Source organism: Delphinapterus leucas, chromosome 5, assembly GCF_059928025.1.
Source record: "Delphinapterus leucas isolate spDelLeu-1000000601 "Yukka" chromosome 5, BTC_Dleu_Yukka2, whole genome shotgun sequence".
NCBI lineage: Eukaryota > Metazoa > Chordata > Mammalia > Artiodactyla > Monodontidae > Delphinapterus > Delphinapterus leucas.
Window position 1 is genome coordinate 34,126,728 of NC_143133.1, and position 14,330 is coordinate 34,141,057.

The following is a 14,330-nucleotide window of genomic DNA, read 5'->3' on the forward strand; positions in this document are numbered from 1 at the left end:
GAGTATTCTGAATCTATTTGCTAATCTTTACGAATGTGTGGTATATTTTTATGTTTTCATTTTACTAGTAAGCATTCTTTTTTTTTTTTTTTTTTACTAGTAAGCATTCTTTTGTTTCAAATCAAATAACTCATTTCAGCACTTCTTGTAAGGCTGGTTTAATGGTCATCAATTCCCTTTTGTTTATTAGGGAAAGTCTTTATTTCACCTTCAGTTCTGAAGAACAACTTTGCTTGGTAAAATAGTGTTGGTTAGCAGTTTCTTTCTTTAACACTTTGCCTATGTCACTCCATTCTCTCCTGACCTGTGAGGTCTCTGTTGAGAAATCCACTGATAGCCTTATGTGGGTTCCTTTGTATGAGAGAATTTTTTTCTCTTGCCTCTTTTCAATTCTTATTTTTCTTTGGCTTTAGACAGTTTAGTTATTATGTGTCTTGGAAAAGAACGTTTTGGATTAAAATTTTGACATGACCTATTAACTTCATGAGCTTGGATCTGTCTTGCCTTTTAAAATCCATTCTTAACATAGAGTTACCCTTTAAAACCCTAATCAGGTCATGTTCCTCCTCTTCTGAGAACCCTCTAATATCATCCTCTTAGGGTAAAGGCCAAAAGACTTACAAATGCTCTATAACAGGGACCCCCTCCACCATCTAACCTTATCCCCACCACTCTCTTCATTGCTTGTTCTGCTCCAGCCACAACCTTCCTATATTTGCTAGCACACTTTAGGGCTTTTCTCTTGCTGTTTCTCTCTGCTTGATATACTCTTTCTCAAATATCCACATGGCTTGTATCTTCATTGCCTTCAAATATTACCTTATCAGTAAAACTTCCTTGACAAACTGATATTTAAAAAATCCAGCATCCCACCCAATAGTCACTGCTCCCTTTTCCCTTACCCTGCCTTACTTTTCCTCTGTGCACTTAGCTACTTTATTCTGTCTCTCTCTCTCCTAACTAGAATATAAGCTCCAAGTGGATAGGGACTTATTGGTTTTGCTCATTGCTGGATGCCTAACTCCCAGAAATGCATGTGACACCATTTTTAAGAGTGAGTGTTTAAAACTATTTCTTAATGGATGGATGAATGAGTGAATGAATGAATGATTATATAAAACCAGGTGTTGGGAAAGGTGATCTCTAAGGTCTCATTCAAATCTGCTTATCCATGACTTTGTACAGTTAAAATGTACTTCCTTTTTCTCAATAATGAAAATGCATAAAATAAAACCACTATGGTAGGAAATTACAGCTTCAGTTCAACTAATTAACATAATTATAATATCTGGCTTTTAATTTTTTCTTTTTAGTTCTTTTGATGTACTTTGAACTCATGTATTCCTCACAACAACCTTGTGACATAGTTATTGTTATTTTCATTCTTCAGATGCGGAAATTGAGGAAAATACAGGACAGATTAGCACATAGCCCAAGGTTGCACAGCTAGTAACACAGAGCCAGGATTTGAACCCAGAGCTATAGTCCTTTATTGTAGGTCATCTCCTAGGGAATATAAAAACAAAAATTTTAAAAAATCAATGATACATAATATTTGGAACATAACTCCCTTCCATTTTAATATACTCTGCCTTAAAAATGTTTTATTCAAATATGTGTATTTGAAACATGGATATTATAAACACTAATTCCACGAAATACACCTGTTAGTAGATGACATTGTAAGGAAAGGAAATAAAATTTCCTCATTTATTTTTTTCCTTTGGTTAATTTTTTTTTCCTTTTGCTTTTAACTCAAATTGGTTGAGCTTCTTATCGGTCTTTGATGTGTATTTGGTATCTTAGAAACTGTGATGTCATTCCAACTACTGGAATTTTCACAGAGTCACTAGGGGATTATTAACCTCATCTGAAAACCAATTTGAGGGTTAATAAGATTATAGGACAGAGGATTATTTCCTTGTTTTGTCACTGTCTTCTCTCTAGCTTGGAGGTCCTAGTGCTGCTTCATAATCAAGAGCTCTTACGCTGTTATGCAAACCTGTTTGGTCAGGTGAGGGAATTCGGGGTCGTGTCGTGGGAAGTCAGCTGGGTGGGCACTAAAGTGTGGTCAGTGGGATGCACCTTCTAGCAGGAAGCAAAGCGTAGGGAGGGAGGGAGAGGAAAAACTTTGCAAGAATAACCGTGTATTTCAGTTTGTACTTAAAAGTTTTACATTCCCATTAATCCTTACCACGTCCCTGTGAGGAATGTACTATTTTACGGACTTTTACAGATGAAGCTTAACTAGTAAAACTACTGCATCCAAAGCCAGGTGCTTTCTGCTGCACTTCTGCCGGTACTTCATCATGTTTCTTAAAGCTCAGTCAAGAGCTACCCATGAGAGAGGGGTTAGGGAACCAGAGGCATCTCAAGTTTCAAGCTACACCACCCAGATTTCTATTACTGTGACTATGCTGTGCAAGGAATATAAAGCAAGTGCTTGGTGAATATGCCTATAAATCCTTCATTCCGTGAATTTAAATGACCTGAATTCCTTCTTGTGGGGGTAGGGAAGAAGTGGAGTATCTCTCTGTAACTACTATTTTACTCATCAACTAAGGAGAAATCTCATTTCAGTTTGAATTAAGAATTGATTAGAGAGTAAAGTGTCAATGTGAGTCAAGAAATTCCTTTTGAAAAAGCATAAAAGGAAGCCCCCAAAGAAAGCATACTCGTGCAGCGTGTGTGCAAGGAAAAGAGAGGCTCCTTTCAAGAGGGAATGAATGTTGTACCAGACAAGCAAAGACATTTGTGAGAAATTGCCTGGTAAGAGAGAGGGAAATGCAGGCACGTGGCTTCGAAAATACGGGAATAAAAGTATCTTTGTTCTTCGAAAACTTAAGAGTGCTGGTAAAACTGAAATAATCTATAATTACGGTTAATTCTCTTCTAGGCTTTTTTGCGAATGTTTTCTCACCACTCTAACAACTAGAGAGTGTTTCTCAGCGGAGAGAGGGAAGAAGGAAGGGAGGAAGTAACCCCGCCCCTTAGAGGAAGTAACCCCGCCCCTTACCGCAAAGCCCAGTGACTGAAGTTAGTTAGCAAGTGTTTCATGTGGCCCGCACTCTCCCCCTGCATTGATTTGAAAGAAAAGAAAAGATGCTCTCCCAGCTTTCCTTTTTTTTTTTTTTTTGCTGGACACTCACCTCCAGGTGGCCTTTAAACCAACAAAACCAAATAAAAATTCTCTGCAGCTTGAGGAGAAGGTTCCTTGATGAATAAGGTCTTTTCTCACTGAATCTTACATAGCTGATTTGGTACAGAGCAGGAGAGTCAGGCAGCAGTCGAAGAGAAGCTCGAATTACCCAAAGCGGGAGGGAGGGTTTTTAGGATAGACCAAGTGAAGAGACCAAGGAAAGGAGCAAGTGGTACTGTGTGACAGGGCAGCTGTGTGCATGGCTGCTTGCATGAAAAGGTTCATTCTTGGCAATTATTTCCAGAGGAGGCAAGGGGTCAATAAAGCTTTGTGATGCTGGCTCATGTGTTATTGCCAGCTGTCTCTCCTCTCCACTTGCGGGCTTAGAAGCAGCAGGGCTGCCTGCACCTTCATTTACAGGGCACTGGCATCACCAGCCTCCACTAGTGGGATCTGGATGGGCCCTGGCAGGAAAAGTTTTTGTGCTCACAGAACCTTAAATTCCCCTTGCCCTGGGCAGTGGAGACTAGCAAATGTGAAGAGTGGGAGGTTCCCAAGGTCCAACCAGAGGATGGATCATGAAATGAGTGTTGACAGCACCCCAAAAGGGTTGAAATTAAAAAAAAATAAAATTGGTGAATCACTGCTTTTTAATGATGATGTTGCTTCTCCTCTTAACATCCTGGCTTTGAGTAGAGTGCTGGAGGAATCATCCACGCCACGAGTTCAAAGATCATTAAACGGCAGTCATTTCCTGGGCTCAGGCATGACTATTTGACCCAGGCTGAACAGAGAGAAAAGTATGGGAAAGGGAATTCCCTTACTTCAGGCATGATGTAAATGATTTCCCTACCAATTTCGGAAGGGGTCAGGGTGAGGGTTGGAAGACTCAGGCTAAGTAGAACTAGTAACTGTGTTTGATATCTTGTGTTTCTAGAAAGTGTTTCGGCAGGAGTGCACTGGGGCTGTGTGAGGGGTGATTGACATGACAGGGGAAGGGGTAGAGAGGAGGACAATGTAGCCTCCAGCTCCCTGAAGCCATGTGGGGTGGGTGAGGACATGCACATTTGTCTGGTGCCTCCCAGGCTACCTCTTCCCACTCCCGTTGCCTAACATTGCCTGACTTTCCCATAGGCAGGAAGAGGAGTTTTCCTTGAAGAGTGGACTTGAGGAGGAAAATGAGAATCTGAGAGCAGGGCTGGCCTTAAACCTAAGCAGTATGAACTCAACCCTGGTGTCCCTCTGTCACCGATAGCCCTCAGACTCTACACCAGGAGGGATGGTCAGCCTGCGGTCAGCAGAAGTGCTGTTCCACCACTCCTGACTTACACTGGCTACACATGCAAAGTGAAGAGGCTAACAAGTAAGCTTGAAAACAAAGTTGAATAACTAGAGAAATATTTTGGCCTTAATTATTTCGATGTTACCTTATAGTTTGCTATTAAGAATAACCATCGGGCTTCCCTGGTGGCACAGTGGTTGAGAGCCCGCCTGCCGATGCAGGGGACGCGGGTTCGTGCCCCGGTCCGGGAAGATCCCACATGCCGCGGAGCGGCTGGGCCCGTGAGCCATGGCCGCTGAGCCTGCGCATCCGGAGCCTGTGCTCCGCAACGGGAGAGGCCACAACAGTGAGAGGCCCGCATACCGCAAAAAAAAAAAAAAAAAAAAAAAAAAATAGAATAACCATCTACAAAGTATCTTTAAAAAGCAATTTCTTTTCATTCCCTTTTGCCTCACCGAGGTGGCAGTAATTCAGGCAGTAAACAGAAACTTCAACAAGACAATACTTAGAGTGCATTAAATAAATATAAATTTTATTAAAAACACTCACATAGCGTTATCAGGAATGATATAATAATAAACGCTTTCAAATAACCTGCATTCATAACATTACAATACTTACAGTATTTATAACCATCCTCAGATTTTTATAGACAACCAAACATCTCATGAAAATGAAATGAAACTGTTTTTTAAAAAAGCGTAGAAAAATGCACACAGAATTCATTATATTAGTGTCAAACTGCAAAAGTTTCCTACACAAGTTAACCACTAGCTTTAGAAGTGAACTGTACACCACTGTGCGCCAATCAAGATGAAAAATTCATTCAAGTAAAGTTGACACCACTCAGAAGCATTTTCAAGTATGGCTATATAGTCAACCTGATATTCCTATATAAGCAAATTGGAGATCTGCTTTCCATTCATTCTGAGGCAGGTTTGATATTTACAATTATAGATCTGATATTTACAATATGCCACTCAATTTCCTCTCTTCCTCCCTACCTAACCTCTCCTCAACCCCCCAAACTATACTTCCTGCTCTTGTTGGCCAGCAGTTTGACAAATGACAGTGGAGGATACAGAAACCAAATATTCACTCATATCGGGATGGCTGACTCAAAACCAACAAATGTGCATGAAGTAATCAAATATTTGGGGTGAGATATACGGTATATGCAAAATATTAAAATCATGCAGTCTGACAAATACAAAACAAATGTTCTTGAAATGCCTGTAAATTGGTTACAGCCAAAAACTGGAGACATTTTTTTAAAAGACAAAAGCCAAGTTATAAAGATTTGACCAATAAAACTCAAAGGCCTCTGTTGATTAAGAATTTATTTGAAATGTAAGCAAAAATGTACACAGACTAAGACATAATTGTACAGCTGATTGCACACCATCCCCCTAAGTGTTTTGTTTGTGTAGAGAAGTCCTCATGGATCTGTGCCTGTATTGGTTACAGGATCAAAACATCTTTATTTAGAGAGTTAAGGACTCTAGCCAACAGTCACTTGCCAAACTCCTGCCTTACAATTTTCCCTTTATCAGCTCAGTGCATTCTATTTTCATGTAATTTTTTTTTCTGCTTGAAACAGTCAAAAGATTCTCCAAACTCTTAAAATGCTTTTCTTTACAATAAAAAGAGCCAACAGATTTACAAAATTAGTTTTAGTTACATCAGGACATATACAAGTAAAATAGGAGGGATTCAAAATAAAAGGGTTAAATCCCTGAAAAAGAATATATTTATTAACCTACAACAATTTTACATAAACACAGGTGACATGTTGGCATAAGGAGAACATGAGCTGAAATATCCCTGAATTTTTAGAACAAAAGGTTGAAGTTCAAGTTATACTTGCTAAGAAATCAAGTATTGAAAAAAAGTATGCTTTTTTTTTTTTAATAAAAAAAAGACTTGGAAAAAAATGATGGTACACAATGCTATAAGCTTTCACTCTCAGTTCAATATCCTATTGCCAAACTAGTGTTGAGGTATATGACAAATAGGAACATCACTCAAACCTTTAATGAATTCTTAGCTCACATTATGATATCTTTATAGCAGGCTGAGTAGCACCATCATGATGTGAATTCTGCTTCAAATCCATATATATATATATATATATATTTAATTTCTTTTTACAGTACTAAAATACTAAAGCATTGCGTTAAAAAAGTTTTGTTTACAATTTAATTTACTTACTATACATCTCTTTCACTTCTTTATACAAATTAATGATTTAAAACCACCACAGCAAACCAGCTGCCTGTTTTTTTTTTTCCTTTTAATTAATAGATTCACATGGAACTAACCCTGTTTATTAATCTTATGCAGGCATCAGTCTGCTCAATCTTCCTGGTAAAGAGGACACTTAAGCTAAGAAATGACAACATCACAACGTACAATTATCAACACAAAGGCAGCGCTGAAGAGCATACAGATCCATAAAATAGCATTGCTTAAGTAAACTAGCTTTGTTGAGTCTGTAGCATGCGGTTAATCACTACCTGCAGTTAACAGAAAATTCTTAAAACTCTACATATTGGAGCAATGAACTTGTCATACAATTTTGTACAAAACTGTTTTACAGTATAGCATGTGAGATGAGCACCAGAAAACATGTGTTTTGTGGACTAATGTATTCCCTTGAATCCAATGAGTCCCGTTTTGGATTTAACTGGCTGTAATGAAAATGGACACATTGCTCATCAGCAGATGCATGGCTAAAAGCAAAAATATTTTAAAAGCTTTGTTTCCTTAAAAAAATCAACTTTGCATTCTAAAATGAAAGTAAACTTTTTTTTTTTTTAAACGTCTCAGTACCTTAGCATTGTTCAAGTTGTCAAAGCTTAGGTAGACAAAGTGCTTCTAAAACACCATTTAAAATATTTATAGATATACGTTTGTGCACATATACATATTTGTGTGTATATATATATATGTACATATATATGTTTATTGTCCTACAAGGACTTCACTGGATGAGCAAAATCCAGAGGCCTTTAAAATGTCCACATTTTAAAAACTAAGCTTGTGTAAGAATAGGTAATTATGATTAAAAACTTGAATGAAAAGGTACCCCCATTATTCAAGGGCATTGCAGTACACTGATAGCATCTTGATGATATAAAGGCATCAATTTTCAACTGTTAAAGACACCATTTTCTTAGCACCATTTCTTAGAACATCCAAACAAATTCAGTGTTTTGCTGTCTATTCATTTATGTTCCTGTAGCTATTTTGATAAATAAAAGTTAATATTAAGATTACAGTAAAAACTGCATGTTAAAAAGCCATAATTCCAGTATTTCAGTACATTGTATATTCAGCACCAGATGGTATTTTAAGATTCCTGCCCCTGTAATACTACAGTACTTGTTTGATTTGTGTTCCACGACTATGCAAACTTGGTATTATTAAAAGTGGTCACAGATGTGTAGAGCTGTAAAGGGGGAAAAATATCACATTTAAATATCATCTCATCCAATAATAGAACCAGTGTTTAAAAATGTAAATTGTGGAACACTTTCTTCTCCACCTTCTTTTTGCATAGAATGCTTTGGTCTTTTGCCTAGATTCCATCTGTGACCACTTAGGAGTCAGTGGAAATTAAGTGCTATGGTAAGATGACCTCTTTCTTTGCTGGTGAGCTGAGGTTCCTCTCACCACATTTGTCAGGAATACTGTGTCCTTTCCCCACTGCCCACATCATGAGAACTACACTATGGACAGATTGGTTGTGGTCTTTTCAAATGAGGTAACCACAAGGGGCGACATCATATATATCTGTTGTAAGGCCCCGTGACCCTAGTGAAGGCGTATGGAGATGTAGTTACTGTGGAGTCTGTGGTCACGGACATGGTCCTTTCGGCAAGGGACTTGATGAAGCGCAGGTACGTGGGCTCGGCAGGTTCATGCGGCTCAGTGGGCTCCCGTTTCACTTTTTTGCCGTGGGTTTTCTGAGGCACATAGTCTGGGCCATACTTTTCACACTCTTCCTCTTTCTCGCGGGCTTTCTCGGCCATTTTGGCTTCCCAGAGCGCCAAGCCATGTTTTGGCTCATTCATGCTCTTGTGCTGGTAGAAGACGAGTGAGATCCTGGTGGGGTGATTCCTGTTGGGATTCTTTAAAGGGGTGGTGGCGTGCAGCTCGCGCTTTGCACACTCGATGAGAATGGACCCATGAGTCGGAGCCACAGCCACTCCCCCAATGTCAGGGTCCAGGAAGCTCTGCTCGCTATCAGACCAGACCTCGTCATTGTCCTCGGCAGCACAAGGCTGCCTTTCCTGACTGCCAGCGTCGTGTACTTTGTGGAAGCCTTCTTGGACAGAAGCAGCTCCATCATGGTTAAGACCTGGAAGCGTCTTAGATAACCCATTCGCCGTGTGGGAGAGCACGTCATTCTCCTTGTTTGGGAGATGCAGGGCATGAAGAGAGCTGTTGAACATGCTCGGAGCTGCACCGTAGTTATGGATTAAATGAGAAGGTGGGTGATGCTCACCATTTTTATAGTCTGTGTTTGGATTGCTCAGATTGGGTGGTAATCGAGAGGCAGCCCCCATGAAGTGGCCATCCAGCTCATGCGCGGAATAAGGAGGAAATGTACCTACATGGTGTACATTTGGTCTAAGAGTACAACTGCTGAAGGCATCTCCTTGTATATTTTGGTTTCCGTAACCTAAGTACTTAGAAGTAAAACTCTGGCTATTTCCGAACCTCGGCTGGTAAAGCGTATGGATGGGTGGTAGATTTAGCTTAGACAGAGGATCTTGGTTTGGATACCTGTATAGATCCATGGGCTGAGACTGGGGAGAATAGGAACCCAGATATTGGGAGCACTTGTCCATTGATATGTTTCCATTGCATTGATATGATGATGGATATTGGTTATTCTGATTCAAAAGCCCAGGGTAGGGGCTCATGGGATTAGAAGAATTCAAATATGAACCTGCAGCTTGGGATGAGGTGGAATAGAGGTTCATAGGGTTGGCGCCTCCATAAATATCTGAAGTGTGTGAAGAGCTTGGATAAGGACTAACTGGATTGGGCCTTCTCGTGTATAGACTGGTGGATCCAGAAGAAGTGTAAGAGCTGACAGACTCTGACTGAGGGTTATCAGTGAAGGGGTGATGTGGCTGCTGCAGCTGTGGTGGCTGCTTCTGTGGCTGTGGAAGCTGCTTCTGCAGTTGGGGCTGGGGCTGCTGCATGACTGGTCCTGAAAGTCGCAGAAGTTCTGTGGACAGGATAAGAGAGAGCGAGGACAAACATGCTTGATCAGCACTTTATGAGAACTAGGGAGGATGCCTACATGTATGTGAGAACCATCAGTAGAATTACGCAACACCCATCGCACGAGGACAAGAGCAATGTCAGAGCTCTCTAATCACCGTCTGGTGTAATTTTTTGTGTCTAAAGCATTAGAAATAAAATGGCAGAGCACACAGCAGTACATTTTGGTAAATGGTGAAAAATGTAATAAAACATCCAAAAGCCATTCCACTGAGAGCATCGTGTTCTCTGGAGCTTCTGCGCGTTTGATCAAGCCACACTCTCTACTTGAAGTGCCCTGCCATCTCCCTGCCCTTCCTTGACACAGTTATGCCTTCCTCAAGGAAGCCGTCTATAAACCCAACTTCTAGTGCTTTTGTAATACTTCGTCATAGCCACTGCAAACATCAGTCAGATAAAGCAACAGTCATAATGTACTGGAATTATCCATTTTTAGTCCCCTCCTCACCTCACTGCAAAGTATTCCCTTGAGGGAAAGGACCATGTCTTATTTTACTTTATTTCTCCATTGCCTGGCATGCAATCAAATATGTTAAATAGGTAATGTAGCAAAAAATTTGTTATGGAAGATTCAGCAATGCTATGAGAAAAAGAATGACATTCATTTAAATACCCAAAGCACCTTATACAATTGGCAAACCCTATTTCATTAGCGTGCTTTCCAGGAAGGAAATTAACACAGTTGTAGATACAACTTTAAAGGAACTTTCAGCTTTGTAAATGAAACTTTTAAAAGTCATACTTCTGTTTCATGACCACACTTAAAAGAAAGAGTAATATGAGATGAGAACAGATAAATGGAGCCGCAATGGCAGTCCTGAGAACTGAAACAATCACTGCAGAGGCCAGTTAGAAGGAACTAGACACAAAGTTCTAACTGATTGTACTTTATAGCTAACTTAAAAGAGATATCAGGAGTGGATAGGATTTACTTCTCTTAGTGTAAGTCAACCAATCAACAAATGTTTATTAAACATCTTTGACATATTATTCTAAATTAGTTTTATCCTTGAGCTTCAAAATCAATCAGTAGGGAGATTTGACTTTGTGAAGCAAAGACGGTTGGTTCTAAGCAGAGCATTATACTAATGCAAAAGACATGCATTTTTCTTTTGTTAATAGCTAGGCCAATACCATCTCTGAAATTTGGATATGGACATCACATTGTATGATTTCTCCTTTTAGAGTATTAACTATAGACAAAGCAAGAAACAGAATATCTACTAGCATTGATAAATAATGCTCTATTGCTACTACTACAGATGTGATCTATTTTGATGGATAAAAGCTTTTTAAGAGCTATATGTGGATTCCCCTGGTACACCTCAGCCTCAACATGGCTAAAGAAAGGTATCTTATTCTCCTGGCCTTCCCTCATAAATCTTATTTTCAAACTTACCTCAATAAATAGTACTGTTTTAATTATCTAGGCTTATAACTTTGGAGTCATCCTTAAATATTTTTTCTCCTTCATTCTAATGGTTTGTCACCATCGTATTGATAATCATTTTGGAAGAATTCGCTTCTGTCATCTCTTGCTATATCTTCATTGCTACCACCAAAACTCAAGCTCTTATTACCTCACTCTTGGTTTACTGCATCAATCTCCAAACTATTAGTTCCTCTACCTCTAATTTGGCTTGTCTGTCATTGATGGATTAACACTAATTTCACCATATCACTTACCATAAAACTTTGCAATTTATTATAGAATAAAATCCAAACTTCTCCCTCACACTGGGGCTGATGCAACACCTCACTACCATCTCCAAGAACAAAGCCTGGGCCTTGCTACTTTAGAGAAAATTCTAGTACAGAACTTGAAGACCATGATTGAACATAACCTTCCAAAGTTAACAATGTTCGTTTTTAAAATAAGTGTCACGTAACATACAGTGCTTCACATTAAATTTACCTGCCAACTGTTTCACCTGGCTTCCATTTTCAATCTGTTTGGTACGAGAGGAGGCTGACTTTTCCTTTTCATTCTTATTTGTGCTGCTCTCCAAAGAGGAAAGCTTTTCAGCTGCAGCTTTCTTGGCTTCTAGTTTCCTTTGTCGGCATGTCTTGACTGGCTCTGCTAACATCCTGACTTTCCGTCGAAAAGAACTCAGTACCTGAATGGCACCATTTCGTTTTTTCTCCTCCTGAGCTTCTACACTCCCAAACTCATCCACATCAGAGACTTTGTAGAGAGGCAGAACGTGGAGCTGCTCATCCTCAGGTTTTCCTCCAATTTCTCGATTGTCTTCTCTAGTGAGGGTGCATACCTGGCAGGGAAATAAGACAGCACAGACTCAGTTTCAGTCCAGATGACAGCTGGTGTGTGTGTGCGTGTGTTTTCCCTTCTCAGTATTTACATTTGTGGTGCTGGCCTAGTGGACCAGATTGGTTTGTTACCATAAAACCATGATTGTGTTATTAATGAAAATTGCATCAAAATGTACATCAAGATAAACAAGTTCATGTTGACATTTTTTTTTTTTTTTTGGAATCTATCAGGAACCGTTACCTGCAGTGACACTGTTCTTCACATACATTTCTGACTAAGGGAAGAAGCTTCAAAAAGAAGCTACAAGTTTCCTCTACCAAATGACTTCCTCTGCTTTTGGTAACATCACATTCGCCTCATCTCATACTTTGTACACAAAGAGATTTCACATCTTTCCTCACAGCTAACTCTCCTTAACTGTGTTTAAGAAATTTCCACAGGATACCAAAGTGAAATCTAAATAATGTAAAATTGAAGATTTGATTGATATAGGTAATATTTAAGTTAACACTGCTTCTACTTTTCTTTTCCCTCCTCTGTACTTTATGAAATCTAACTTATTGTTTCTCTTCTCACTCATTTCTCTTCTGAAAAGAAAAAAAAAAAAAGCTACTTCTGCTGCTTTGATAATTTGATGGTACTTTATTTCTTTTGTTGGCCACAATCACATTGGCTTTGATGAAAGATTGTTTGTTGGTTTTAAAATACTAGCTTTTAGTATTTAGTGTTTTTAATTAACGGAGAAAATGCGACCACAGTTATTTGAAACCCAAGGTAATACAAAATCATTGAAAGATACTCTTGAAAGGAATGTGATGATTACATTAGATTTACCTTTAGAAATAAGTTTAACATGCAATGGTATTAAAATGAGCATTTCACTTCGTACACATAAGTCTTCCCAAATCCTTGCCTCTGAGCACTTGTAACCTTTTCCCACAATTTATCCCTACTCGCTTCTACCTCTCTAGTGCTGCTTTCCATTTCACCTCACAGAACCTGTGACCTATCAGAGACAAATTCCCCTTCAATCAAAAACTTTCTCATCCTCTGCCTACTCTCCATCACCTTGCTGGAGAGAAACCTGGTTATCTTCAAGACCTACTGTAGCTCCAGCTATCATTTATTTCTTCTACTTCCCAGAATCTAGCAGAGCCTCCAAATGATGAGTAGGTGTTCAATACCTGGTGAGTGATGGTGTTAGATATTGTGGATGATAAGTCTCATGTTTGTTCTCCTGAATCAGAAATCAGCAAACTAGGGCCTGTGGCCAAACTGCCTTGCAGCCTGTTTTTGTATGGCCAGTGAGCTAAGAATGTTTTTTTTGCATTTTTAAAGAACTTTTTATTGAAAAAAATCCCAAACAAAGAATATGACAAAGATCCTATGTGGCTTGCAAAGCTTTTAACAGAAAACTTTTCCAGCCCCTGCTCTAGACCATTAAACCAATACCTTCTTTGTTTCTCAACAAAAATTTCACACCAGATTCCTCGAATTAATTCCACTACTGCCTACTATCTCTCTGAATTCTTTTCTACACTATAATTTAACTATAGTGCCTGCCTTCTATTTTCCATGTTAGGTCTCATTGGTCATCTTCCTCAATTACACCTGTATCCATGTTGATAACTCATTAGGTTGATTAATTTATAGTTTCTGTACTTGAGCTTTTTCATTCTTTATCTCCACTCTGAATCATCTCTTTAGGTGCAAGGCCACACCCTGGGTTTTGATGGTACGCAACACTGCTCCCCCCCTAAGATGGATCCATTTTCTCCCCTTACCAAAGCCTTCAAATACAAGGACCAATCCATTTTACCCACTGTAATATGTAGTTACAACGGGTTCTTTTGCACTTTGAACGTTCTGTAGTAGTTGGTGTGACACAGACGATGCATTTTTCATTTATACTTTTCTCTGCAGGCTGGACTGGCACCTTAGCTCGTATATGGCTTTTTGCTTAACTGATTATAACCTACTGGATATCTGACAGTGAATTTTGAAAGAATTTTTTTGGGCATCTGATTGTAGCTGGAGAGGCTTAGTCACTGGTTTAGATTAGTACCAAGAATTTCCATGTTTTTTTTTTTTTTTTTTTTTTTTTGCGGTACGCGGGCCTCTCACTGTTGTGGCCTCTTCCGTTGCGGAGCACAGGCTCCGGACGCGCAGGCTCAGCGGCCATGGCTCACGGGCCCCGCCGCTCCGTGGCATGTGGGATCTTCCCGGACCGGGGCACGAACCCGCGTCCCCTGCTTCGGCAGGCGGACTCTCAACCACTGCGCCACCAGGGAAGCCCAAGAATTTCTATGATTTTCACATGCTTGTCAGTACAGCTTTCC

General features: G+C 39.6%; 1 protein-coding gene across 9 annotated transcripts in view; it reads right to left on the bottom strand.

Moving 5' to 3' along the window:
• Positions 1–4,926: 4,926 nt before the first annotated feature.
• TET2 (tet methylcytosine dioxygenase 2) overlaps positions 4,927–14,330 on the bottom strand; it is a 133,818-nt gene continuing 124,414 nt past the window's right edge. For all 9 annotated transcript variants that reach the window (XM_089911617.1, XM_022567067.3, XM_089911618.1 and 6 more), the window contains 2 exons: positions 11,635–11,989; positions 4,927–9,663 (listed from right to left, as the gene is read on the bottom strand). In XM_089911617.1, the coding sequence (XP_089767743.1) occupies positions 8,207–9,663; positions 11,635–11,989 (1,812 nt within the window). In that variant the 3' untranslated portion in view covers positions 4,927–8,206. The remainder of the gene's footprint in view (positions 9,664–11,634; positions 11,990–14,330) is intronic.